Source organism: Saprolegnia parasitica (assembly GCF_000151545.1).
Source record: "Saprolegnia parasitica CBS 223.65 unplaced genomic scaffold supercont2.20, whole genome shotgun sequence".
NCBI classification, from domain to species: Eukaryota; Oomycota; class Saprolegniomycetes; order Saprolegniales; family Saprolegniaceae; genus Saprolegnia; species Saprolegnia parasitica.
Window position 1 is genome coordinate 26,793 of NW_012156414.1, and position 23,999 is coordinate 50,791.

The 23,999-nt window shown below is 60.1% G+C and overlaps 8 protein-coding genes across 8 annotated transcripts; 4 read left to right on the forward strand and 4 right to left on the reverse strand.

Annotated features, from left to right (window-relative positions):
- The first annotated feature begins 2,005 nt into the window (after positions 1 to 2,005).
- On the forward strand, positions 2,006 to 3,376 carry SPRG_06049 (hypothetical protein). Its single transcript, XM_012344774.1, has one exon. It carries the CDS (start codon positions 2,142 to 2,144, stop codon positions 3,366 to 3,368), a length of 1,227 nt encoding a protein of 408 aa, XP_012200164.1. The 5' UTR covers positions 2,006 to 2,141; the 3' UTR covers positions 3,369 to 3,376.
- A 356-nt stretch (positions 3,377 to 3,732) lies between these two features.
- On the forward strand, positions 3,733 to 4,857 carry SPRG_06050 (hypothetical protein; the record flags this gene model as incomplete). The annotated part of the gene is made up of 1 exon (XM_012344775.1): positions 3,733 to 4,857. The coding sequence occupies one exon, from the start codon at positions 3,733 to 3,735 to the stop codon at positions 4,855 to 4,857; it is 1,125 nt and encodes a 374-aa protein (XP_012200165.1).
- A 466-nt stretch (positions 4,858 to 5,323) lies between these two features.
- SPRG_06051 (hypothetical protein) lies at positions 5,324 to 8,913 on the reverse strand. The gene is made up of 3 exons (XM_012344776.1): positions 8,749 to 8,913; positions 8,070 to 8,696; positions 5,324 to 8,015 (listed from the first exon to the last, which is right to left on the reverse strand). Exons 1-3 carry the CDS (start codon positions 8,886 to 8,888, stop codon positions 5,393 to 5,395), a joined length of 3,390 nt encoding a protein of 1,129 aa, XP_012200166.1. The 5' UTR covers positions 8,889 to 8,913; the 3' UTR covers positions 5,324 to 5,392.
- An 832-nt stretch (positions 8,914 to 9,745) lies between these two features.
- Positions 9,746 to 13,149, reverse strand: SPRG_06052 (hypothetical protein; the record flags this gene model as incomplete). Its single annotated transcript, XM_012344777.1, has 2 exons — positions 9,746 to 10,026; positions 10,098 to 13,149. 2 exons carry the CDS (start codon positions 13,147 to 13,149, stop codon positions 9,746 to 9,748), a joined length of 3,333 nt encoding a protein of 1,110 aa, XP_012200167.1.
- A 712-nt stretch (positions 13,150 to 13,861) lies between these two features.
- Positions 13,862 to 15,099, forward strand: SPRG_06053 (hypothetical protein). The gene is made up of 2 exons (XM_012344778.1): positions 13,862 to 14,028; positions 14,075 to 15,099. Exons 1-2 carry the CDS (start codon positions 13,926 to 13,928, stop codon positions 15,061 to 15,063), a joined length of 1,092 nt encoding a protein of 363 aa, XP_012200168.1. The 5' UTR covers positions 13,862 to 13,925; the 3' UTR covers positions 15,064 to 15,099.
- Positions 15,100 to 15,374: 275 nt separating this feature from the next.
- Positions 15,375 to 19,171, reverse strand: SPRG_06054 (hypothetical protein; the record flags this gene model as incomplete). Its single annotated transcript, XM_012344779.1, has 10 exons — positions 19,030 to 19,171; positions 18,482 to 18,983; positions 17,316 to 18,440; positions 17,024 to 17,262; positions 16,898 to 16,967; positions 16,171 to 16,842; positions 16,010 to 16,123; positions 15,778 to 15,963; positions 15,592 to 15,732; positions 15,375 to 15,533 (listed from the first exon to the last, which is right to left on the reverse strand). The coding sequence occupies exons 1-10, from the start codon at positions 19,125 to 19,127 to the stop codon at positions 15,375 to 15,377; spliced, it is 3,306 nt and encodes a 1,101-aa protein (XP_012200169.1). The 5' UTR covers positions 19,128 to 19,171.
- Positions 19,172 to 19,648: 477 nt separating this feature from the next.
- On the reverse strand, positions 19,649 to 21,054 carry SPRG_06055 (hypothetical protein). Its single transcript, XM_012344780.1, has 8 exons — positions 20,991 to 21,054; positions 20,771 to 20,945; positions 20,643 to 20,723; positions 20,476 to 20,592; positions 20,366 to 20,428; positions 20,230 to 20,316; positions 19,940 to 20,185; positions 19,649 to 19,890 (listed from the first exon to the last, which is right to left on the reverse strand). Exons 1-8 carry the CDS (start codon positions 21,038 to 21,040, stop codon positions 19,843 to 19,845), a joined length of 867 nt encoding a protein of 288 aa, XP_012200170.1. The 5' UTR covers positions 21,041 to 21,054; the 3' UTR covers positions 19,649 to 19,842.
- Positions 21,055 to 21,411: 357 nt separating this feature from the next.
- SPRG_06056 (hypothetical protein) lies at positions 21,412 to 22,651 on the forward strand (the record flags this gene model as incomplete). The annotated part of the gene is made up of 6 exons (XM_012344781.1): positions 21,412 to 21,793; positions 21,870 to 21,965; positions 22,010 to 22,093; positions 22,146 to 22,236; positions 22,290 to 22,400; positions 22,448 to 22,651. The coding sequence occupies exons 1-6, from the start codon at positions 21,444 to 21,446 to the stop codon at positions 22,649 to 22,651; spliced, it is 936 nt and encodes a 311-aa protein (XP_012200171.1). The 5' UTR covers positions 21,412 to 21,443.
- Between the last annotated feature and the right edge of the window lie 1,348 nt (positions 22,652 to 23,999).

Consider the following 23,999-nt stretch of genomic DNA (forward strand, 5'->3'; position numbering starts at 1 on the left):
GGAGAAGAAAGTGCTGGCCCGAACGTGGCCACACAAATTCAAGGAGTGGTTCCGACATTTCACGGACCACGGCTTCCACAGCCTTCAAGATTTCATGCGGTTGTCCGACGACGGCAAGTGGCCCTCCGAAGACACATTCACAGAGCGCATGGAAGCGTGCTTTTGGAGCTTTGACGGCCCCGGAGCCGGTTTTCGGCCCTCGACTATGTACCATCGGCTGTCATCGATCGCTCAAGGCGTATGGCGACACTACAACGTCCCTTGGGACCAACCGCTGTCCAGTCCAACGCAAGTAGCACCATTATGGCCCATGTCCGACATTCACGGCATTGTGCCGTTCCACGCGTGGTCCAAGGAGCACGTCAAGTATATGTGCGTCACGACGCCACAGCGCAAGAAGCCTCATCCGATGATTACACCCGAACGCCCATCCGACGAGGCGATTATAGACTACCTCAAGCGCGTACGTCGCCTCCGTCCATGGGGCATGCCGGTCCAATACGACGTCTGGTTCCGCGCGATGATGAACATCCTCCCCACGGGCTCCAAGTACCGCTTCATGGAATCAAATGGCCCAGACGCTACCAAGTGCCCATACGCGCGTTGCCAGGCGCTCGAAACGCCACGTCATGTCCTCCACGATTGTATCTGCGTCCGTGCCCTTTGGCAAGCTCACCGCCCAGCGTGGCGACAGCTGGGCGTCGATCTGTCGTGGGACATGTGCATGGACATCGGCCTGATCGAGCCACCAGCGAACCTCGCCAACCTCAAAGAGACGATCGTTCAACTGGCAAGCAGCCTCATCATGATCATCGTCCACAAGTTGTGGATGCACCGCAATACTGTCGTGCACCAAGACGCCGTCGGGCCTCAGATCGCCAAGATGGTGCACGAGACCGTGGTCCAGTGGTCCGGCTTTGTCCGGTCGGCTCTACGGGACCCAGATCGGCCACTACACAGCAAGGTCCACATCACGACGATTGTGGCTCTTCTCTGCGAAGACAACACGTACGCAGAAGCCCAGGCCAACAACGACAACATTTTCAGCAGCCTCGCGCTTCCTCGCCGACTTCCACGCACTCTCGCCGCGGAGCTCGACGCACTCAACTAGCAAGATAGCGACACTCGTCCATCGTCCACTCTTCTCCACCGACGAGCCTTTCAACATCAGCCATGCATCCAACAGTGTCCAAAACCTAGCCAACGACTTCCATCTGCCCACGAGTTCAAGTGAGCACCCCCCGTGTACCTTCGGGTGCTGCAGCTCCAGGTCGGCCCAAGGTCGCATCCAAGTGGAGCTCCGCAACACGGGTCTGGCTCACGGCCGCGAAAGCGCCGACGTGGCCCCGCGGTGCATCGATTGGTCCCCCCAACTCGAGCTCTGCTGAGGCTTGACCGTGCGGGAGTAGTGGGAAGAAATCAAGCGCAACCGGTCGCTCAAGTAGCTTGGCAACGGACCACATTCAAGACGAAACCCAAAGGGTAATTTCGGTAATATACCGCCTGACATGAATTTGATCCTGTAAAAGTACGGTCTTAATTCATGATTGTGACCGTATTTTTGGCATTGCTACGTTTGCAAAAGCACGCGTTCCTCATGTAGGCTCAAGCAAATACACCTCAAAACGAATCCGATACCGTGATTTCGACATGGCGCGTAGAAATCCGCATAAAACCAGCTGATTCCGCATACGATCCGATGGTTTTGCAGGAAGTAGCGTATATTTACGGTAAACGTGGCCGTGACAGCGTCGTTTTGAAAGGCAACACCATATCTTGCCTTCAAATCACACTATCTTTAGTAATGCATATAGTGTGTGTACTGCATTGGCAAATTCAACGTTGAGCCAGGAGCATTCAGGACCTAGGACCGAAACGTACGCTTCGAACAGGCTTTTTGCCACCCTCGCAGCTCGAGCCAACCTGCGAGAGAACCAACGCCATACCAGATTCTTGCAAGACCTCAGATGACACGCTACATATCGCTATCAATATCGCTATCGTGCAGTCCATCAGCATGCCTGTGGCGTCGACGCGTCACCAACCCTAGGTGCGACGACAGCTGCAGCTCGCCCACGCAGCGCAACCTCCCGACCGTAGTATCCTTCCAACACCAAGTGATTTCCAGACGCTCGTTGTTGATGCTGAGGCGTCGATCGGCCCCACCGGACCGTTTCCAAGCGCGTGACACACCGCTTTTCGTCAGCTCGCAGCTTCAACCGCGGAAGATCACTTTCACCACGCGGCCTGCAATGAGCTTCCTCCCGGTGCTCCTCTCGGTGGCAGCCATCCTTGCGCCTCCTCTCTCGAGCGCAACAACCACCGAGGCGCCCAACCTCTCGGGCGACGAGCGCGATGAGCTCTCGCGCGACTTGACGCGCTGGCAAAAGAAGTTTGGCAACGATGACCACGTGCGCACGGCCATGGGCTTGGTGCGAGGGACCTTGACGACCGACGATCTTCTTTGGCGATTGAAGGCGGCCAAGGATGAGCTTCCGACGCTTCGTGCAGCCAACCCGTACGCCACCTTTAGCCACTTGACCAAGTTTGCGCTGCTCACCGACATCGAGTTTGCGCAGTTCGCGTCATCGCCATCGCCGGTGCCACCACCGGTAGCTCTCCCAGCGGCCGCCACTTTGAATCGCAGTGCTGTCGGCGGCATCGTCGTGAGCGTGGTCGACTGGACCAAGCAGTCAGTTTGTGTCGCGCCAGCGAAATGGATCGGCAAGTGTCGAAGCGATTGGGCGATTATGGCGGCGGCGGCCGTGTCGTCGGCGCACTGTCTCGCAACCGGCGAAGCCATCAATCTCTCGGTACAGCAAGTGCTCAGCTGCACGTATATGGGCGGCTCGGAGAGCTGCTCGGGCCCTGGGACCCCATTCGATGGCATGCAGTGGCTCGTCCGGCAGTCCAGCGCCTTGTGCACTGGGTCGGCGATCCCATACACCTCGGGCCACTCGGGCGTCGCGCCGTTTTGCAGCGACAACGCCGAGTGCGCCGGGTCGATTTCTCTCCAGGTCGGCGTGGCCGTGGAAGCGCGTGGCGAGGCCGCGCTCGAGAAGCAGCTCCAGAAGCAGCCTGTCGTGGCGTACGCGACGACCAACAACTACGTGTGGCGGCAATATACTGGCGGTCTCCTCTCGTGGTGCCCGAGCGGCCGCCTCGACCAAGCCGTCCTCGTCGTGGGCTTCGGCACCGAGGATTTTGGCTTCTCGCTGCCACCCACTCGCTTCTTCAAGGTCCGCAACGCGTGGGGCCCCGACTGGGGCGAGAACGGCGACATTCGGCTCGCGCGCGGTCCCGGCGCCGGCGACTTTAGCCCGTGCAACATCACATCGTACTTCACCTACCCGACGCTCCAGCTTTAAAGTGCAACGACCCACCGCATGTCGACAACTCCACCGACGATGGCGGGCCGTAGGCAACTACTTGTCAAGGCGTCGTTTGGTCTAAGCTTCCTGCATAATGAAGCTGTATATGCACGAGGGTTTGAATGCGCGCAGCAAAGTGCTTGGGTCGACTTCTGCAAGTATGGAACGGTCTCTGCCTACACTGTACCCATCCGTCCTGGGCGTAGCGACTTGAAGGAGTAGCCTGCTGGGTTGTCGTCGTGAGATGTTGAAGCATCGATCGGCCCGCCGGTCGGTTTCCTAACGCGTGACGCAGCGACGTCGTCGAGCTCCTATCTTTTACCGCAGAAGCTCACTCTTCCTCTCGCTGCTGCTGCTTGCGATGCGCTTCCTCCATGTGCTTTTCTCGATGGCCATCGTCCTTCTCGCGTGGGTGATGACCGTCGACGCGCTCAACATCTCGGCCCACGAGCGCGATGAGCTCACGCGCGACTTGACGCGCTGGCAAAAGAAGTTTGGCGACGACGACCACGTGCGCGCAGCCATGGCCATGGTGCGAGGGACCTTGACGACCGACGATCTTCTCCGGCGCTTGAAGGTGGCCAAGGACAAGCTTCCCGCGTTGCAGGCGGCCAACCCGTACGCCACCTTTAGCCACTTGACCAAGTTTGCGCTGCTTACGGACAACGAGTTTTCGCGGCTCGTGTCGGGGTCAGCGTCGGCGCCGGTCATACCACCGTCGCCTGCTTCCATGCCATCGAACAGCCGATCGAACCGCAGTGTTGTCAGTGGCACCATCATCAACTCGGTCGATTGGACCAAACAGTCGATTTGCGTGCCGCCGGTCATGACCATGGGCAAGTGTCGAAGTGACTGGGCGATCGCAGCAGTGGCCAGCGTGTCGTCGGCGCACTGCCTCGCAACCGGCGAGGCCATCCAACTCTCGGTGCAGCAAGTCTTGGGCTGCACGTATACGGGCGGCTTGGACCGTTGCTTGATCTCCGGGCTCACGATCGACGGCATGCAGTGGCTGCTCCAGCAGCCCAGCGCCTTGTGCACGAGGACGGCGATCCCATACACCTCGGGGGCGACAGGAACGGTACTGTTTTGCAGCAACAACGCACACTGCGCCGGGCCGATTTCGCTCCAGGTCGGCGCCGTTGAGGTCATACATGGCGAAGCGAAAATTGCCTTGCAACTCCAGACGCAGCCCGTCACGGGTTACGTCACGGTCAACAACGACCCGTGGCGACTGTACGCTGGTGGCATCCTCTCGTCGTGTTCGACGGTGGGCTCCGTCGACCACCACGCCGTGCTCGTCATCGGCTACGGCGCAGAGGACTTTGGCTATGGTACCAAGCCTATCAACTACTTCAAGGTCCGCAGCAACTTCGGCCCCAATTGGGGCGAGCGTGGCGACATTCGGCTCGAGCGCGGTATTAATACCATTAGTGGCACATGCGGCATCGCGTCGCACGCCTCGTACCCGGCGCTTCTCTTATCATAGGCGGCAATGGATCGTCGGTCAACGTAGACACCTCGCGTACGGCAGCCAACGGCCCGCGTAGTTGTAGCGATCCCGACGCCATACGCTCATCCTTTGGTGTTGCGGGGAGCTATTCAATCCAATTTCGTATCTACGGCGTTCTGCGCTACATACCAAGGGCTACAAGTGCTCTTGCCCGTCTCGGTGGTTCTTGTGTTGGCACTCACAGCTACCACAGACGGCACAGTCCGCCCGAGCTAGAAAGGATTACCAGCTTCTTCCCTGTCTTAAAAGGGATGACGGATTGCTTGTCTGTCTACCCACTGCCGCGCTCTCCAAGAACTTATCTTGGTCCGACCTTTTGTCCCGTCCACCGTCCACCGTCCATATCACCGCGTGTGACAGCTGTGACGGATTGACGGTTTCAGAGCCACAACAGCCACCCGTTTTCCATTTGCTAAAGACTCATTTCGTCGTCGGCGATGATAGGGGACGAATATAGTTGGTGTATATTGATCTGTGATTGTCGTGTTGTATGCAAAAGGAAGCGATCCCTCTACCCGCTCGTCGCTGATTGGCCGTTGGCCGTCATCAAGTTGACCTCAAAGTACATTTGCCAGTACTGCACAAAGACAACGACGCCGATGAGGAGGAGCGAGCCAAAGATGTTGGCCGTGAACGTCGCCGACGTGTGGTCCCAGCCCGCGTACTCGGAGATGCTCATCTTGACCATCGGGTACAAGTTGGACATGACCCAGAAGCCGAAGAACATGGCCGAGATGTAGTTCCACGGACTCGTTGCGTTCTCGTACTGGAAGAAGCGAATGAGCGCGACGACCTCGGCCACGATGAGCGTAAAGTACATCATGACGTTGGGAATCTCGGTCCACGACGTCTTCTGACCGGCACCCGTGTTGGCCCAGGCCGAGATGACGCCCGTGAGGCGCCAGCGGACCGCCTCCAGGATCGCGAGCATCGTAATGAACGAGTAGGAAAACCACGTCTGCTGCGCACGCCACACGTCGTTCGAGTCGACGCTGCGGTTGGCGAGCAAGTTGAGCATCCAGCGCGCGAGCATTACGGGGAGGAACGTGTAGAGAAGCAGGTTGCCTTGCGTGTAAATCGGCGCGTCGCCCGTCACCAAGTAGTAGATCGCAATCGTCACGTAGCAGAGCGCGGGAATCGACCCGAACGGGTAAAAGACCGAGTCGTAGAAGAACATCTTGCGCGGAAAGTTGAGGCTCGGCTTCGGGTCCGGCGCCGGCACGCGGGGCGGGCGCCAGTCCGGGTCGACCTCGGAGTCCCCTTTCATAAGCAAAATCTGGACGGCACCCATGGCCCAGCGCTTGCGCTGGCCGAGCGACGCAGCGACAGTCTCTGGGATCGCACCTTCGCAGAGACGGATGCGGTCTTTCGCGTCGCCTTCGAAATCCTTGCGGAAGTAGACCGAGTCCCAGCCCGCCGTGTGCAAAATGTTGCCCGTGAACGCGTCTTCGGTCTGGGTACCGTACTGGATACCGCCGATCGAGTCGAACGCTTGGCGACGGAAGACGGCGTTGGTACCGGCGAAAGCGGCCGAGTCAAAACCGTCGCGACCGCACTGCACCGCGTCGAAGAAAATCGTGTTCTTGTGGCCGCACGGGTCGCCCATCTCAGTGATCTGCGGCGAGTCCTCGAAGTACTGCGGCGTCTGCACGTACGCGACTTGGTTCCACGAGATGTCGTCCGAGTACTGGCGGCCCGTGCCGTCCACCGCCTCGCCTTCCGAGAAAAAGAACGGGAGGACCGCGAGGAGGAACTTGGGGTGCGGCTTCATGTCGTTATCGAGGATGAGGATGTACTTGCCGTCAGCGCCTTCGTTGAAGAGGATGTTGTTGATGTTACCGGCCTTGGCGTGGTGCTCCTCCGGCTTCATGCGACCGACAAAGGTGACGCGGGGAATGCCGCGGTCGCGGTAGTCGTAGTCGTCGCTCAACGAGCCGACCGCGCAGTCGCGGCGCTGGATGCCCTTGTTGCCTTCCTTGCGCAACTCGCGCACCGACGAGTGCTGGCGGCGCCACGCCTTGAGCTGCTCGTCGCTCGTGACCGGGCCAACGACACGCTCGTGCATCATGCGCGCGACGTCGCCGCGCAAATCGCCGCAGTTGGCAATGTTCTTGGTGTTGACCGTCACTTTAAAGTGGTTGTTAGCGTCCCAGACCGACTTGGTGTACCCGTCGTCGCAGAGCCAGACGTGGAGGAGCTCGGGCGGGTACTGCATCGCGAGGCAGTTCTTGAGCGTTTGCATCGAGTCCACGACGGGCTCCGAGTAGTGGCACAAAAAGACGTCGACGCTCGGCCACTGCTCCTTTGGCAGCGCGGGCTTGAAGTCGTTGAGGTACCGCGCACCGCGGCGCACGGGGCGCCACATGGAGAAGTTGAAGAGGAGGCCGAGGAAGAAGTTGAGGTACTCGGAAAAGATGAAGAGGCAGTAGCAGAACCAGACACCACCGGGCGTGTCCTTGATGCAGTAGGCTTGGTCCGTGAGCACGTTCTTGCTCTGCGGGTTCGTACTCGGGTAGCACCCGTTGGCCTTGACGACGCTGGCTTCGATCGTCGAGCAGTCGAGGTGCGGCATCGAGTTGCTGCATGGACTCTCTCTCGGGTAGAACGTGATGAGGAACGCAAGCCACACGATGCCCGTGATCGCCGAGAGAAAGTACGCGACGTGGAAGAAGCCTCCGCCCGACATCTTGTACTTGCGGATGTTGGGCGTCTCGACGGGCTCGGCCGCGCGCCCCGCCAGCGAGACCGTGCTCATGGCGAACGACCGGAACGACGGCTCGTAAAAGTTCGGGCCGCCTTGCTTCTGCTTGCCGTCGCCCGCGTCCATGAAGCGGATCGACCGCGCCTCGGCGTTCTTCTCCGTCATCTTCTTGGGGTCGATGAAGGATGTCGTCGAGAGGTACGCGCGGTTGGGCACTTCCATCCACGAGGCTGGCGTCGTGCCGTCGGCGCCCATGGCGATCGAGGGTTTGTTGGCGAGCGAGATCGAGATGTGCTGCGTGCCGTCGTCGTTGAGCTGCATGGCCTCACCGCACTCGGTGCAGAACGCCGTGCCTTGTGGGACGGTTGCAAAGCAATTTTCACACACGAGTCGGTTGCGTTCGTTCAAATGCGGCGCTCCGGCTGCCGCGCCTCTAGACATAGATAGAACGTGAGATATGATGCTACTGCATGGGCGTAGGCCGTACGGAGGAAGCTCGGGGAGGTCTTCTTGGAGCACACCGTTCATCGGAAGGTGCGCGCCGGCCTTGTTGTAGCAGAAGAGGCCCCAGCGCATGCTGAGCTGGTTGACCATGCCGACAAGCGAGACGCCGCCCCACACGACGAGCATGATCGTCTTGTTGTCCGCCGAGAGCGACCCAAAGAGCGGCTGGCCACCGAGGCCGAGGACGCCGAAGAGCAGGTTCGAGAGCGGCGTTTGGTTGGGAAACGCGAGGCGGAAGAGCGCGTCCGAGAAGAGCCAGCCCCCGAGAAGGCCGCTCATGAGGAGGTACTTGAACCGGTGGTTCTCTACCTCCGGGCTCTTCGAGTGGGACACGAAGAGGAGGAAGAAGACGATGATGAACGCGATCTCAAACTCCTGGAGCGCGAACGACGGCTGCGACGTAAAGACGTTGCCGGCACCGCTGTCGAGGATGAGCAGCCACGGCGCAATGATCGCACCCGTGAGCGCAATGAGGAAGAGCGGGCCCACGGACGTGGCGAGCGACACGAGGATCGCCAGCGCGCCGCCGACGCCGGCCGCGATCCCAATCTTGGTCGCATCGCCTTGGCCACCGAGGTTGTCCATGCACGTGTAGGTCGTGACAAAGCCCCTACGGTCAGCATGCCATGAGCTCCATTTTCATCGAAGCGAGATAGACGTACATGGCAAAGCACGAGAGGATCTGCACAGAGACGAAGAGCGACCGCGCCCCAAGGGACATGGACGACCATCCGCCGAGCGCGAGCGAGAAGCCGCCGGCGATCCCGACGGCCCCCGCGACCGCGTTGCCGAGGGTCACCATGCACTGCGAGCTGCGTCCGAAAAGGTAAACTGACGGAATATCGACGTCGGATATCCACCTGAAACGAGTCCCTCGGTTGAAGAACCACATGAATTCATAGTAGGACACCTTACGTGAGGTTTGAATTGAGAAGCAATCGAACGAAACATAAAAGACGCTCAACCCAGGAAATGGTGTCGAGCTCTTCTTCGAAATTCCAACGAGCATACAAACGCCAAGTCGAAAAAAGCCTCGAACTTTAGCCCGCCGCCGGTTGGTGACGGTTTCGTGGCCGGATACGTGTAACCGGTAGGGGTTCCACGCGACCGTCTACAGCTTCCATCGTGCCACGTGCACGAGATGGTCGACCGGTCGCCGACCCTTGGCTATGGCTGGCAGACCGACTGATGACCGTGGCCGACAGATCGACGACCGATCGATGGCCTCGGTACATGGACCCAACGTTACCAGCACACAAGAGCTTGCGCCGTCGTGATGACAATGGCTCCACCGACCATAGCGGGCAGGTAAGCAGTATGTAGATGCACATGGTATGGTTCGAGATCGTTGCGAGTCGCCAAGCCAGCTGCGTGTGTGCACCGACAAGCGCTTGATCCATGTCTTTAGGTTCGTGCCAAATCGCGGGAGTACGGTGCTGCGACCAAGCGTGGCGATGCAGATGCGACTGGACTGCTTCAATGCCCACGGCGCCATCCGAGCTGCTCGTCCTTCTGCCAGCACTTGGGCGCCAGCAGATCGCCATGCCATCCCGTCTGTGTGGGTTCTTCAACAGAGATTTCACAGCGTTCCGGTACGAACGATGCAGTTGATTTGAAATACAATTTTATTATAGAGGCCAAGAAGCAAAAAGGAGATATCTACGTCGTCGTCTGCGAGAGGCCTTGGGCCGTGAGCATGTTGAGCGAGTAGGTCGTCTGCCACACTTGGACGAAGACGACGATGCCGACGAGCAGGAGCGAGCCAAAGACGCTGGCCGTGAACGTCGCCGTCGTGTGGTCCCAGCCCGCGTACTCCGAGATACTCATCTTGGCCATCGGGTACAAGTTGGACATGATCCAGAAGCCGAAGAACATGGCCGAGACGTAGTTCCACGGACTCGTCGCGTTCTCGTAGTTGAAGAAGCGCATGAGGCCGACGACTTGCGACACCAAGAGCGTGAAAACATGAGCACGTTGGGAATTTCCGTCCACGACGTCTTCTGCCCGGCACCCGTGTTGGTCCAGGCCGAGATGACACCCGTGAGGCGCCAGCGGACGGCCTCGCCAATGGCCAGAGCCGTAATGAACGAGTACGAGAACCACGTCTGCTGCGCACGCCACACGTCGTTCGAGTCGACCGTGCGGTTCGCAAGCAAGTTGAGCATCCAGCGGATAAGCATGACGGGCAAGAACGTGTACATAAGGTTCTGGCCGGGCGTGTAGATGGGCGCCGAGCCCGTGTTGAGGTAGTAGATAGCGATAAAGACGTAGCAGAGCGCGGGGATCGAGCCGAACGGGTAGAACACCGAATCGTAGAAGAAGAGCTTGCGCGGGAACACAAGCGACGGCTTCGGGTCCGGCGCCGGCACGCGAGGAGGACGCCAGTCCGGGTCGACCTCGGAGTCACCCTTCATGAGCAGAATCTGGACAGCGCCCATAGCCCAACGCTTACGTTGACCCAGCGACGTGGCGACGGTCTCGGGAATCGCACCTTCGCAGAGGCGGATGCGGTCCTTGGGCTCGCCTTCAAAATCCTTGCGGAAGTAGACCGAGTCCCAGCCAGCACCGTGAAGGATGTTGCCCGTGAAGGCATCTTCCGTCTGGGTACCGTACTGGATACCGCCGATCGAGTCGAACGCTTGGCGACGGAAGACGGCGTTGGTACCGGCGAAAGCGGCCGAGTCAAAACCGTCGCGACCGCACTGCACCGCGTCGAAGAAAATCGTGTTCTTGTGGCCGCACGGGTCGCCCATCTCAGTGATCTGCGGCGAGTCCTCGAAGTACTGCGGCGTCTGCACGTACGCGACTTGGTTCCACGAGATGTCGTCCGAGTACTGGCGGCCCGTGCCGTCCACCGCCTCGCCTTCCGAGAAAAAGAACGGGAGGACCGCGAGGAGGAACTTGGGGTGCGGCTTCATGTCGTTATCGAGGATGAGGATGTACTTGCCGTCGGCGCCTTCATTGAAGAGCACGTTGTTGATGTTACCGGCCTTGGCGTGGTGCTCCTCGGGCTTCATGCGACCGACAAACGTCACACGCGGGAGACCGCGATCACGGTAGTCATAGTCGTCGCTCAACGAGCCGACGGCGCAGTCGCGGCGCTGGACGCCCTTGATGCCATCCTTCTTGAGCTCGCGCACCGACGAGTGCTGGCGGCGCCACGCCTTGAGCGACGCGTCGTCCTGGACGGGGCCAACGACGCGCTCGTGCATCATGCGGGCCACGTCGCCGCGAATGTCACCGCACTGCTCAATGTTCTTCGTGTTGACCGTCACCTTGAAGTGGTTGTTGGCGTCCCAGACCGAGCGCGTGTAACCATCATCGCAGATCCAGACGTGGAGGAGCTCGGGCGGGTACTGCATCGCGAGAATGTTCTTGAGCGTCTTCATCGAGTCGACGACGGGCTCGGAATAATGACACAAAAACACGTCGACGGTCGGCCACTGTTCCTTCGGGAGCGCGGGCTTGAAGTCGTTGAGGTAGCGCGCACCGCGGCGGATCGGACGCCACATGGAGAAGTTGTACAAGAGGCCGAGGAAAAAGTTGAGGTACTCCGAGCCGACAAAGATGACGTAGCAAAACCACACACCGCCCGGCGTCGCCTTGATGCAGTTGGGCTCCTGCGTCTGGATGTTGATGTTTTGCGGGTTCGTACTCGGCGTGCAGTTGAAGGCCGTCTTGACACTCTGCTCAATGAGCGAGCACGAGAGCTGCGGCTGCGACACGCTGCACGGCGTCTCACGCGGGTAAAACGTGATGAGGAAGGCGAGCCACACGATACCAGCAATGGCCGAGAGGAAGTAGATGAGGTGGAATGCAGCGCCGCCCGACATCTTGTACTTGCGAATGTTGGGCGTCTCGACGGGCTCGGCCGCGCGGTTAGCAATCGAGTACGTCGACATGGCAAACGATCGGAACGACGGCTCGTAGTGGTTCGGGCGACCGCTCATCGATGCGCCGTACGGCTTGTCGCCCGCGTCCATAAAGCGGATCGAGCGCGACTCCGTGTTGTTCTCCGTCATCTTCTTCGGGTCCACAAACGACGTCGTCGAGAGGTAAGCGCGGTTCGGGATCTGCTGCCAGCGCTCGGGCGTCGTGCCGTCGGCGGCCATCGCGAGCGACGGCATCTGGGCCTGCGAGATCGAGACGTTGGGCACATGGTCGTCCGACGGCATGGCTTCACCGCACTCGGTACAGAAGGCCGTGCCGGCCGGGACAGTCGCAAAGCAGTTCTCGCACACAAGGCGCGTGCGCTCGTGCATGAACGGCGCCGAGGCCGCAGCACCCGAGGGCAGCTCCATCGTGTCTTCATGAATCGACGTCATGCCGACGTGGGCACCCACCTTGTTGTAGCAGAGGAGGCCCCAGCGCATGCTGAGCTGGTTGAGAGAGCCGAGGATCGCCATGCCGGCCCAGATGACCATCACGTACAGCTTGTTGCTGTCCGTGATGCCTTCGCTGAGGCTGTAGACCACACCTTCGTACGGAATGCCCATGATACCGAACATGAGCTTCGAGAGCGGCGCCTGGTTGGAGAAGACGAGGCGGAAGATACCGTCGCTGAAGAGCCAGCCGCCGGTGATCGCGCTAAAGAGCACATACTTGAAGCGGTGGCACTCCGTGTCCGAGGTCTTCGAGTGCGACAAGAAGAGCACAAACCAGAGAAGGCCAAAGCCGACGACAAACTCTTGCTTGGCAAACGAAGACTGGCCTTCAAAGAGGTGGCCGACCGACTCGTCGAGCACGAGGAGGTACGGCGCGAGAATGAGGCCGGTCGCGGCCGTCAAGAAGTACGGGCTCAGCACCGTGAGAAAGGCGGCGACCAGACCCATGCCGGCGCCGACACCGGCGGCGATCGCGAGCGCGGTCACTTCCGACGTTGACGTGACATAGTAGAGCGGCGAGTAGATGGCCATGAAGACGATCGCAAACACCGAGAGGCCTTGCGATAGCACAAAGAGCGGGCGGGCGCCGAGCGACAGCGGCGACCAGCCGGCCAGCGCCGCCGAGAAGCCGCCGAGGACCCCGACGATGCCCGAGACAAGCATACCCAGTTCGACCATCTTCGCAGGAGGAAGACGACCAGACGTGAGCAGGAGTGGACTCGAGCAAGCTTTTTCGGTAATGAGCGATTGGGTAAGCGGCCCACCGCCGTCCGCGCCCGCGTATACTTTATTCCAGTCATTTTAGTCGCTCGCCATAGGTCTTAGCGGCTGGCTTCCCATCAGTGGCGTGGTCCCACGCTCGCCTCTGCCTGCCCTGGCGCTTGCCCCAATAATTGCCCTATATCAATGCAGGTAGCGCCGGCTCTTTTCTTTCCTGCGATCGCATTGGATGCACGTCGCGGCATTGGCTTGGTCAGGTCTTTTGTATGGCAATTGCAATTTCCCCCGCTTCTTAAGAACCGGGATGTTATTTTTTTCATGGGTCATACAAACCGCAAGGTGAAAAGGGTGCCAACAATAAAAGAGCCAACTGGCGACCGGATTAAATTTTCGCCGCCGCATTGTCTCGTACCGGTGTAATGCACCGACCATTCGGCCAGACGTTTTTATTGGTTTTCTCCGCCAACCATACAAATACCCAATGCATTTAAAAACCAGCGGCCAAAACGACCCCCCGTGTAAAGTCGAGCCCTCCAAATTACAGCGCGTTCGAAACAATTGGCGCCAGCGTGACACCGATCACGCGCGTTAAACGTCGCGGGCTGGACTTTAACGCGACAAAAAAGGAGATGAACCTCGGGTTTCTATCGAAGGTTTAACCGATATTCGAACGAACGTTGGCACCCGTTCGCGGCCAGCAGTCAGTTTTAATTTTCGACCCACGGCTTGCCACCATGCTGCGCAAGACGACCTCGGGCCTCGTCCTCCTGGCGGCAGCCGCGGGTGCGGTCGAGTGGAACCAGTCGACCGGCTACCAAGTCGCGGTCTCCTTCAAAGGTACTGCATGCGACCATCGGATGGCGATCTCACGCATATGCATTAGGCTGGAGCAACTTTTCGCCGCTCAACGGCGGCTGCGTCACGTGCCCGTACACGTGCGTGCGCCCGGCGACGGGCCCGGATGGCCTCGCGCTCAATTTTACGAACGCGACCATGATTCAAAACCTGCCGGCCATCTACTCGACGCCCGTGTCCAACGGCTGCTGCTACGCGTCGCCGTCCAAGAGCAAGGTCATGCCGAGCTGCAACGCCGAGGCCAACCCGACGACGACGGAAGACTGCGGCTTCCTCTATGGCCCGACGCTCAAGTGGAGTGTGACGGACACGAGCAACCCGCCCAACACGAAGAAGCCGCTGCGCGCGATGCTCATGGCGTCGACGGATTGCAAAAACTTTTGGGCGGTCCAGCAGACGTACGTCAAGATGGAAGGTATCGCGACGTCCATCAACATTACGGGCTCGAAACAGATCAATGGCGGCTGCTACGGCTCGCAGCAAGGCTCGGCGATCATCCTTGCCGGCTGCCTCTCGACCGAGCTTACGTTTGACAAGTCGGCGACCTACACGTGGGACAAGCTCGCGACCAAGTGCACGGGCCTTTCCGGGCAGTGCACGCGCACGAACGCGCTCTGGGGCAAGAACCTCAAGTGCTGCCTCGGTGACGGCATTGACTCTGCGCCGTGGGACACGCAGTGGGAGTTTTACCACAAGAAGGTGTCGCCCGGTATCGAGCTGTCGGGGCCCTTGGTCACGCTCATTGTCTTTTTGGGCGTCGGGCTCCTCATGGCCTGCGTCCACTTTGGCTCCAAGGTGCGCACCCGTGCCAAGCAGACGGCGTTGATGCGCGAGCAAGAAGCGTCGGAGGATTACGAAGAGGTCATGACGCCGCTCACGGGCGACAAGCGCCCCGCCAACACCAACAACCGGTCGATGCACCAGAACCCCGACCTCATTGAGCACTCGCTCCACGAAGGCGACCAGATTTATAAGAAGAAGGAGGACGAAGTTCTCTTCGAAGGCGATTTGTATTAAAAAATATATTCCGAGACCCGGCCCCATGAGACTATCGCCTTGTCTAGCCACCGATCTTGGATCATGGAACCCTGAGGAAAGCATGCCGCTAGGAAGCCTGACGCTCTCCTAAAGGATGCGCCAGTTGGGTGCGTTAGGGTCAAAGCGCCCTACGGTACCATGACTTGCCGACAGCGATAGCACGCGTGTCTATGCAATATCAACTCGGCTGACGTGCTGCTCCTCCCGCTACATGCGCTGCGTCGAGGTTACCGGAGCGATATCATGCAGGTTGCAAGCGTGGCGCATCCGAGCGTAATTTATTACGCGCGCTACAGCGCCGCGAGGTGCTCGGACGAGATGCCTTCGTAGCACATGAGCCCGTCGGCGTTGGGAATGTCGTCGCGGACGCCTTTCTCCTTGAGGTACTCGGCGAGCTCGTGCCACTTGTACTCGAAACAGTAGTGCAGCCCCGTGTTGCCGCGGAAATTCTGCGCACCAAGAGGACATCATCATCGACGACATCGAGGGCGATGCGAATGGGATCACCTGCATGTTGGTGTCGCAGCGCCGACGCATGAGGAACTTGCACATGTTCTTGTTGCCTTGCTGGCACGCGAGGATGAAGAGTGAGTTGCCGTTCTCGTCTTGGGCGTTGACGTGGACGCCCGCGTCAAACATGCTTTCGAGCTAGTAGCACGGTGATGGCGATGGCTGTCTACCGGCGCCCCGTACCTCTTTGACGTTGTTGTTGCGCGTGTACAGCACGGCCTTGCGAATGTTGTCGGCGTCCGACACAGGCGACGGCGGCTCGTCGTCGTCGTCCATCTCGGCGAAGACGTCGGCGATGCTCGTTTGCTTTTGGCGCTTGGCCTGCGACTGGAGCAGCTTGTTCATGAGGACGACTTCCGCCTCCAAGCTCTAGCAGATGCACTACAGTCCTGACGATGGCACGATAAAGACGTACCGGTACAAAGTGCGCTCGAAAGTCGGGCACGTCGTTGGGCTGCTCGTAGGTGCCCGTTTTCGCCGGGTCGATGAGCCCCGCGACCAAGGGAATGTTGGGGGCCACCGCCGTGGGCTACGTCACTCACTGCGTTGGGAATGGCGTCGACGAAGACAAAGTACCGGTGGCGTCGCAATGCTGGGCTCGTACACCTTTTTCGCAAACGATTTCGGGAGCTTGGCGACATTGAGTCGCTTCCAGCCTTCGCCCGGTCGAATGGGCTGCGTCGGCGACGCTTCCTTTGTAATCTGCAGCCGCAGAAGCCGCTTTACACTCATCGTCGACGTTTCTTGGATCGACGGTTCGCGCTCGAGCGTGCGCAGCACCCGTGCTGCAATACCATCGTCGTCCTCGTTCTCCGAGTCGCCGCTCTCGGACGACGAGTCGTGCTCGGTCTCTGCCGTGTGCTTGGCTCGCTTGGGCTTGGAGAGAAGGCCAAGCTTGTCTCGGAGCAGCTCGAGAAAGACCTCGCTCTCGGCGAGTTGCTTGGCCATTCGCGCCACGTCACCCCCGTCGTCGTCGCCATCTTTCTTGTTCTCGTCACCGCTGTCCGTGTCCAATGGATTGGACCGTGGCGACTCGCTGCTAATGGGAGGCTCCAGCGGTGCGGCGTCGTCCGTCTCGAGCGGCCAGCCGTGCGGAGGGTCCCACGACGACCCATTCAAGAGCTCTGGATTGCTGTGGTGGTAAAACACCACGTGCGTCGGGTCGTGCCGGCGCTCTTCCCAGCCCTGCCACTCGCGCAGCAGCACCGAGTGCGCCACACGGTCCCGCCACTCGTCGACCGTCGACGCCTACCATCGAGCGAGTATTGCAGCCATCGTCGCCGCATGGACGTGGTTCAATTACATCGATCGCGGCTTTTCCGTCGCGTTCGGCTTGCACGCGCTCCTTCTTGCGCAGCGCGTCGGCTTCCAAACTAGTGCCATTAGCATCGTCATGTCATGTACCAATGCCATTTCACATGGCGCCTACCGTCGCTTCTCGGCGCGCTTGGCGTCCAAGGCCAAGCGACCGGCTTGGAGTTTGACTTCAATTTCGCGCATTTGCTGTTGGAGACGCTCTTCCTCGCGCTGCTTTTGCTTGGCGCTTAGAAACGCATGGAGGCCACTCGTGTGCACGGACTCGATCGCTTCGTGGCGCATCTCGAGCGTATACATGTTGGGGTCGTTGCTGCCGCGGGACCGCTTGTTCTCGGCCACGACCACATAGTCCTAGTACCATACTATGTCAATGGCCAACGTCAAAAATGAGATCTCTATATCACTTTTTCCAGCCGCACGCGCACGAGGTCGTCGGCGTCGACGGCGTCGTCCGAGTGCCACGAGAAGCGCCCGCTGAGGCCCGTGCGGTTCAAGTACCCGCCCCGAATGCCGAACGCTTTGGCGTGCAAGTCGAAATTCGGAGGAATCGTCGCGTAGCGCAGCCATTGCCGGAAGCGCGTCGCGTTGAACTCGGGCGTCTCGGGCGCATGCTCGTCATGGCCGTTGGCGAGCAGCACCGGCGACGGCCAGTACGCATCGAGGGGCGACTCGACGTGCGGCGGCGACAAGAGCACGACGGTCGTCGCGGGGATCTCCGAAAAGGAAAAGAGGATCTCGCGCTCGATGGCCGCCGCGACCGAGCCGGGCACCCACGCAAACCAGCGCGGCGCGAGGCGCGGCGAGTCGAGTGCGAGCACGACGTGGACGAGGATCGTGTCGGACGACGACACGCGCGCGTCACGGAGGTACATGGCGGCCGGGCGCGTGAACGGTTCGTGGCACCACCAGAGACCGGGAAAGGCGGAGAGCGGCACGGTGCCGGGGACGTTGCCGAGATGCTCCATGCGTCCGCACGACAGGACCGAGAGCGAGACGAGACCGTGGTCGTCGATCGGGCTTTTTCTCTGCACGAAGCGATCGGCGCCGGCGATGGTCGCCGTCGCGAGCGGTGGCGCGCGCGCCATTTCGGCGCCGGCGCGGAAGAGCGGCGACGCACGCACGTCTTGCGTGTGCTGCAAGGCGCACTGCGCCGAGACGGATTGGATCTGCGAGTACCCGTCGTGGATGGCAGTCGTGTCGAGGCGCTGGCATAGGCCTTTGCCCGTCGTCGTCGTCGTATTGCAGTGGAAGACGGCGTTGAAATGGTCGAGGTTCGAGAGCCACACCGTGTGCACGCTGAGGACGAACTGCTTGGTTTTGTTTTTGGACCGCGAGAGATGCTGCGCGTACTGGTTGTCTTGGTTGACCGCGTAAAAGTACTTGGTGTAGAGCGGGTGGCGGGCCAAGATGGGCACGACGGCGGCGTCATGGGTCATCTGCAGCGCTTCGGACGCTGCGTACGCCGCTTCGCGCTCGGCTTCGGCGCGGTACTTGTGGTACAGGTCGTCGATGTTCCAGCTCATGGCGCCCTAACGACATGAGCGCAAATATCGTAGGTAGAGGTACAGACCTGGACCTCGACGAGGTCGCGCGGGTTGCTATGGAGGCCGTGCTCGCAGCGTGTGCGCTTCGTCGGCTCGGCCCAGCACGCATTGCACATGCGGCGCTCCGTGCTGTGCTCGTGCACGTGCGTCGACCGCGCCGGCGCGAGCCCGAGCCCAAGCGTCCGGAGGTCGTTGACCGCGTTCAACTGCGCGAGCGCGGCCTTGACGGACGGCGTTTTGGTCGCGAGGCCCTTGTACAGAGGCGAATGCAAGAGCTTGGCGGTGGCCTTTTCTCGAAGTTCGTGTTTTCGCAGCGCCGGGAGCTGGACCGGGTCGCTGCGGGGGATGGGGTGCACTGGCGCCGCCGCCACACGCGGCGAGGCCAGCACTGGCATCGTCTCGGGCCGCGCATTGCTTGGCGCCGGCACGATGAGCACCGACTGTCCGTACGTGGCCTTGAGCTCGTCCCGCGAGATGGACGCCGGCGCTTGCTCGGGCTTGTGCCCGCGGGCGCGTTCGACGCGGTCCCTAAATGCTCTACTATCAGATGCGAGACGAAGGTGAAGGCAGGTACCGCGCGGCCTCCATGTGTGCGCGCTTTGCATGGTCCTTGAGGATCTTCTTGGCGCTGGCTTCGACCGTGTGGATGAACTGCTGCAGGTCATTCTCCATCCCGCCCGCCTATGGCGCGGTTTCGCCGTTGCCTCCGCAAGGACGTTACGGTAATCTCGCATGTTTGCTCGTCTTGCGCCCAAGCGACTGCCGCCGATTCGATCTGCATGGCAACCACCGCCCATTCGATCTCGGTAGACGAGCCGCATGCACCGCTCGGCGTGTCGCTCGCTCGAGTAAGGGTAGGCTTGCATGCTTCGAGCCCGTCCTTGTCTTGTGTCTTGCAAGCATTTTGTCGGTTGGCACGTGCCCAGCACGCGCGCAGTTGTGGTGTCGAGTGGACGACGTCCGCTGTGGACAGGCGGCTGCGGATGGCTACTGTGGTTGCACTGCGTGGACGGTTTAAGTGCTTCTCGCGGCGGTAGACTGTGGCGCTGTATGTTGTCGGCTCTTGTCTCGACTCTCATCGTTGACACCTGTGCTTATCTAGCTACCAAGAGCTATGCACTGAGACGACCTGGAGGATCGCTCTTGGTAGGCACGCAGGAACGGTAGCTGCCCGTGACGAAGTAGTATGTAGCTGTAGGTAGAGTATTATTGATAAAGGTATTTACGTCAGTATTGCAAGGTAGGTGTTCGCTTGCGGATGTCGGCTTTCTTTTGGACTCTACATAGCGAGCGGTCGGTAGACGGAAACAAGTAGGTATTCTAGTAGAACGAGGTGTAGTCGAACTTGTCTGGTTTTCGTTACGCTTAGCAAACGATTCGATCGGCGTCATGCACGCATGACGCACACGCACGTAATGTCGTCGTGCGTGATGCCCTAGCACGCGCCGGTGTAGTCGTTGATATCTACTAATTAATTGGTGTACCTTGCGCTCGCACTCGGCCTGCGCCGCAAGCACAATCTCGGTGCACGCAGTGTCCGGGTCGTTGCAGTACGAGAGGATCGTCGCCACGTCGTCGTTTGTGAGCTCGTCAAAGACGCCGTCCGACGCGAGCACGAGCCAGCGAAAGTGGGGCGTCAGCTCCACTTGCGAGATCTCCGGCACCGCGCACGCGCCATTGCGCGGCAAGAGGTGCGTGTCCCCGAGGCTCCGGCTCGGCGTTTGCGTCATCTACGCTCTGATTGAGTCGTCTCGTACACGGCGGATCGTGCCACCGATTTCGTCGGGTGCGAGATGACGATGCGGCCGTCGCCCAAAGCGCGGAAAGGCAGCCCCAGGTCGAGCACGCGCATGCGCTCGTCCTACCACATACATGCGTCGTGGGCGCGCTAGAGTTTGCTTGAAGCGTACGAGGTTGTGCAGGGTGTGGTCCGTGGTCGCTTGACGGAGAAGCACCGAGCCGGCCGGGTCGTCCTGCAGACACGGCGCATTTAGCCAGCGTTGGGTAAGCATGGAATTACTTCGAGTACGATGGCCCGGCAGTCCCCGGCGTTGGCAAAGTACAAGCGCGTGGGCGTGACGGCCACGACAAGCGCGGTCGTGCCGCTGTTGCGGTCTTGTGATATGGCTTCAACGAGCTACAGACGCATCGCTTGCTTTCTCGAAAGGAAGAAGCAGAGGCCGCTACGTGCAGGTGGGCCCGCAGGAATGCTCCCGAGAGCGCACGCGGAATGTCGAAGTCGGGCTTTTGTTGGAGGTACGCTTGGACCTACGCTCGCATGAGAGCGTGGACGATAGCAATACGATGCGTCGCACGAGCGCTTTGGCCTTGGACGAGTAGAGCTCGCCGTACACGCCATGGCCGTCAAAGATGCCGAGGATGCCCAGCGCGTCGTCCATGAGAAACGTATCTTGGTTGACATCTTTGCGGGAATCGTTGCTGCAGAGCGAGCGCGCCTCGATCATGAAGCTTCCGGGCAGCTTGCACTCGCTAGCCATCATGCATGAGCCTCGTACGCAGGCGGCGACGTCGCACCCGATCGTTGGGTTGCGGCGCAGCTTCGCTCCATGCCCTGGCTCCTTCATGCGGCTTGTTTTTATGATACAAATCCGGATACGACGGCTCGAATCCGAAAGGCGTAACGTGATTTTAGACAGAATGCGTACCTGCCATATAATACCTTGACAATTGTATTGGCAGCAACTTCAAGCTAGAAGAACGCGCATTAAGGTGGCGCTAGCGGACAAGGGTACATTCTGTACCCTTGTTGGCCACGAGCGGCCACGAGATCGTCGTGGAGGCTGCAGGCTATGCCACCAGTGCAAGAATGGCGCTGGCGGTTAGAAGACAGCTCAAATTCGCTCGGATCGTCGTTCTGGGGCGTTGGCTTCTTTTTCGAAGCCGACCAGACCGAGTTGCGTTTGTATAGACTGCAACCCCATCTTTCGAATCCCGTATCCGGACTGTGAGGTTGAAGCGCTTGCACCGATGAGCAGCATCTTCCAGCACCTCCTCGAGCGGCAGGTCCGCCCGACGTCCCGGCGATCGCTGTACAAGCATGGCAGCGCTCCGCGTCCGATCCGGCTCCGGCGCCACGTAGCAGTGCACAAGGCGGCAGCCGTCGCGGAGATCACACTCGGTGGCAACATCGTGTTTTGCCGCATGGACGATGGAGCTTGCTTCGCCATGCACGGACGCACCACAGCGCGCATGAACCTCTCGCCCACCGAGCGCGTACGCTCCATCTACTACAATCCACTGAACGCGTCTCTCGTGCTCACGGCGACGTGGGACAAGGACGTCACGGACGAGGTGCACTGCCGGTCCGTGAGCCATCGGTCCGTCCCTCTTCATGTGATTGCATGCTATTACATAGCCAACGTAGACACGTGCTGCGCGTGACACCATCACCAGGCAGAATGCTTTTGCTGGCGAGTCGCTTCGGTGGCCCGGGTTTCTCGAGTTTGACGAGGCCAACGGCAAGATCCTGACGGCGTCGACGCCGCACATGTAGGCTGTTGTCGCTCGGGCGAGAGGTGCTACCCACAGCGTAGGCTCTACAAGGTCTGGGACTTGCGCACATATACGCTGCTCTACGCGCTCGACAACGCCGTGCCCATGCGTGAGGTGAAGACGAGGTGACGACAACCAAGCATGAGGATTTTATCCGCACACATGTGCATATTCTAGTCCTGGGCTGCTGCTGGTGCAATGGAACACGCATCGCGCCGCGTCGCGCCGAGCGCCTTCGCTGTCCGTGCTCGACATTGACACGGGACAGGTTCTCCTGCATGCCCCTTGCATCCCATCTCATGTCGTCGTACCACCGAGTAGGTTGTCGCCCACCTCGCGCCAGCCATGCTGCGGCAGCGCGTCGTCTTGATCGAGCTCTTCGACAGCATGCTCGTGTACAAGCAAAGGCATGAGCACCTGCGCGTTCTCAACGTACGTAGCGTCCTCCTAGCACGTACAGTCGCTTCACGCTGGCGTAGCTGTGTACGAGCCAGTGCGTCGTGATTCCCGCGACCCGGCATGTCCCCGTCCATGGCTTTGCCTTCCTCTACGCCGCCAAGCTCTTTCTCGTGACCGACCTTGTCGCTTCGGTCCGCGTCTATTCCATCGCGGGCTCGCTTCTCTCCACGTACGACTGTGCTCCTGCTCCTGCGGCGGCTGATGGTCTCATGGGCACGGGGTAGGGTTTACCAGACGCCCGGCAGCGTCAATCATGTAGTAGCCGACCACGTCGTCGTCTCGTGCGTGCCTGTCGCCGGTACGTCGAGGCGGCCCTCCGGGCACACGCAAGAAAGAGTGTGGCTCTAGGTGGTGCCGAAATGCGTGTGCGACAGAACCTCGACCGCCATGCGACGGAAACACCGACGACGATCCTCCCGTCCCTGCCCACGTGCTTGGCGTACGATGCGGACTCGGGCGACGTGTACACAGGCGACGCCCACGGTGGTGTTAGTGTGTGGAGCGTATGGACGTAGTTAGTCCAAGCTAGTCAAAAAGGGCAGAGAGATACTATTAGATGCTCTTCTCGGACGACCGCCGCGTGCATGATGGTGGATGCTAATCGTTTGCGGGCGAGACGATATCATCTATCCACTGCAATCCGCTCAACTAGAGGTGGCCTGCTTGGCAACACCCAGCTTTGCTAAACCTACCGTCCTACAGCCGCCAGAATCGTCGGTCAAGTCCACCGCAGCTACGGTGCTTCTCTTGGAGTAGCTCCAAGAGCTTGACACAACGATGACGACGTCCTCGAGGTCTGCGAATCGATGCCGTGCCTCCACTCACGGCTCGAGAACGCGTCCGGTGTCTGCCTAGGTGAAGAGAGAGCTAGCACGCCGTGCACTGGTCATGCCACCGTCTTTTGACGGTCCAGAACTTTCTGGATGTGCACGCTCTTTTAACACAATGCAGACACGCATTCACATGGCAAATGTGTTATGGGCGCGTGCGCCGAACGCGACCTCCGCTTTGCTGCGGTGCGCCGTTTTGCACCGCCAACGGCCTTCGGCCGGGAGCACGCGAAGGACATTGAAGGATGGCGGATGTCTGCCGCCGGCTCTGCGGCGACTGCAGCAGAAGGCCGAGTTTCTTGGACCACTGCACCGAGGGCTCGGTGGCACTCAAAGGGACAACCTTATCGCGCTGTCTGCACTGGGCAATGCCGTTGAAGGCGGACGACAAGCGCCAGGCTCGTGGTTGCTGCTGGCCACTGGGTACCGTTGCGACTGCGACCCGACTGTTGTCGCGGTTGCCGTCCGGATGAAGAGAGAACGACCCTCGCGATGCCAAGCAAGAGGACTACTCTTGCGCTGAAACTCGGAGGCTGATCCGCACTCCTGCACGCAACCTTGCCTGGGACTGCTGGACTTTATGCGTCGACCAAGGACGTCCTTTCTACAATGCAGTGCGATGGCCTTCACCATCTTTGCAGCAGCAACAACAAGCGCAGCAGGGCTAGCCGCAGACGAGCGGAGGTGACTGAGTCGGAGTTGGGCTGACAACCCGTCGACGAGGTACTCCCTACAAACGCGA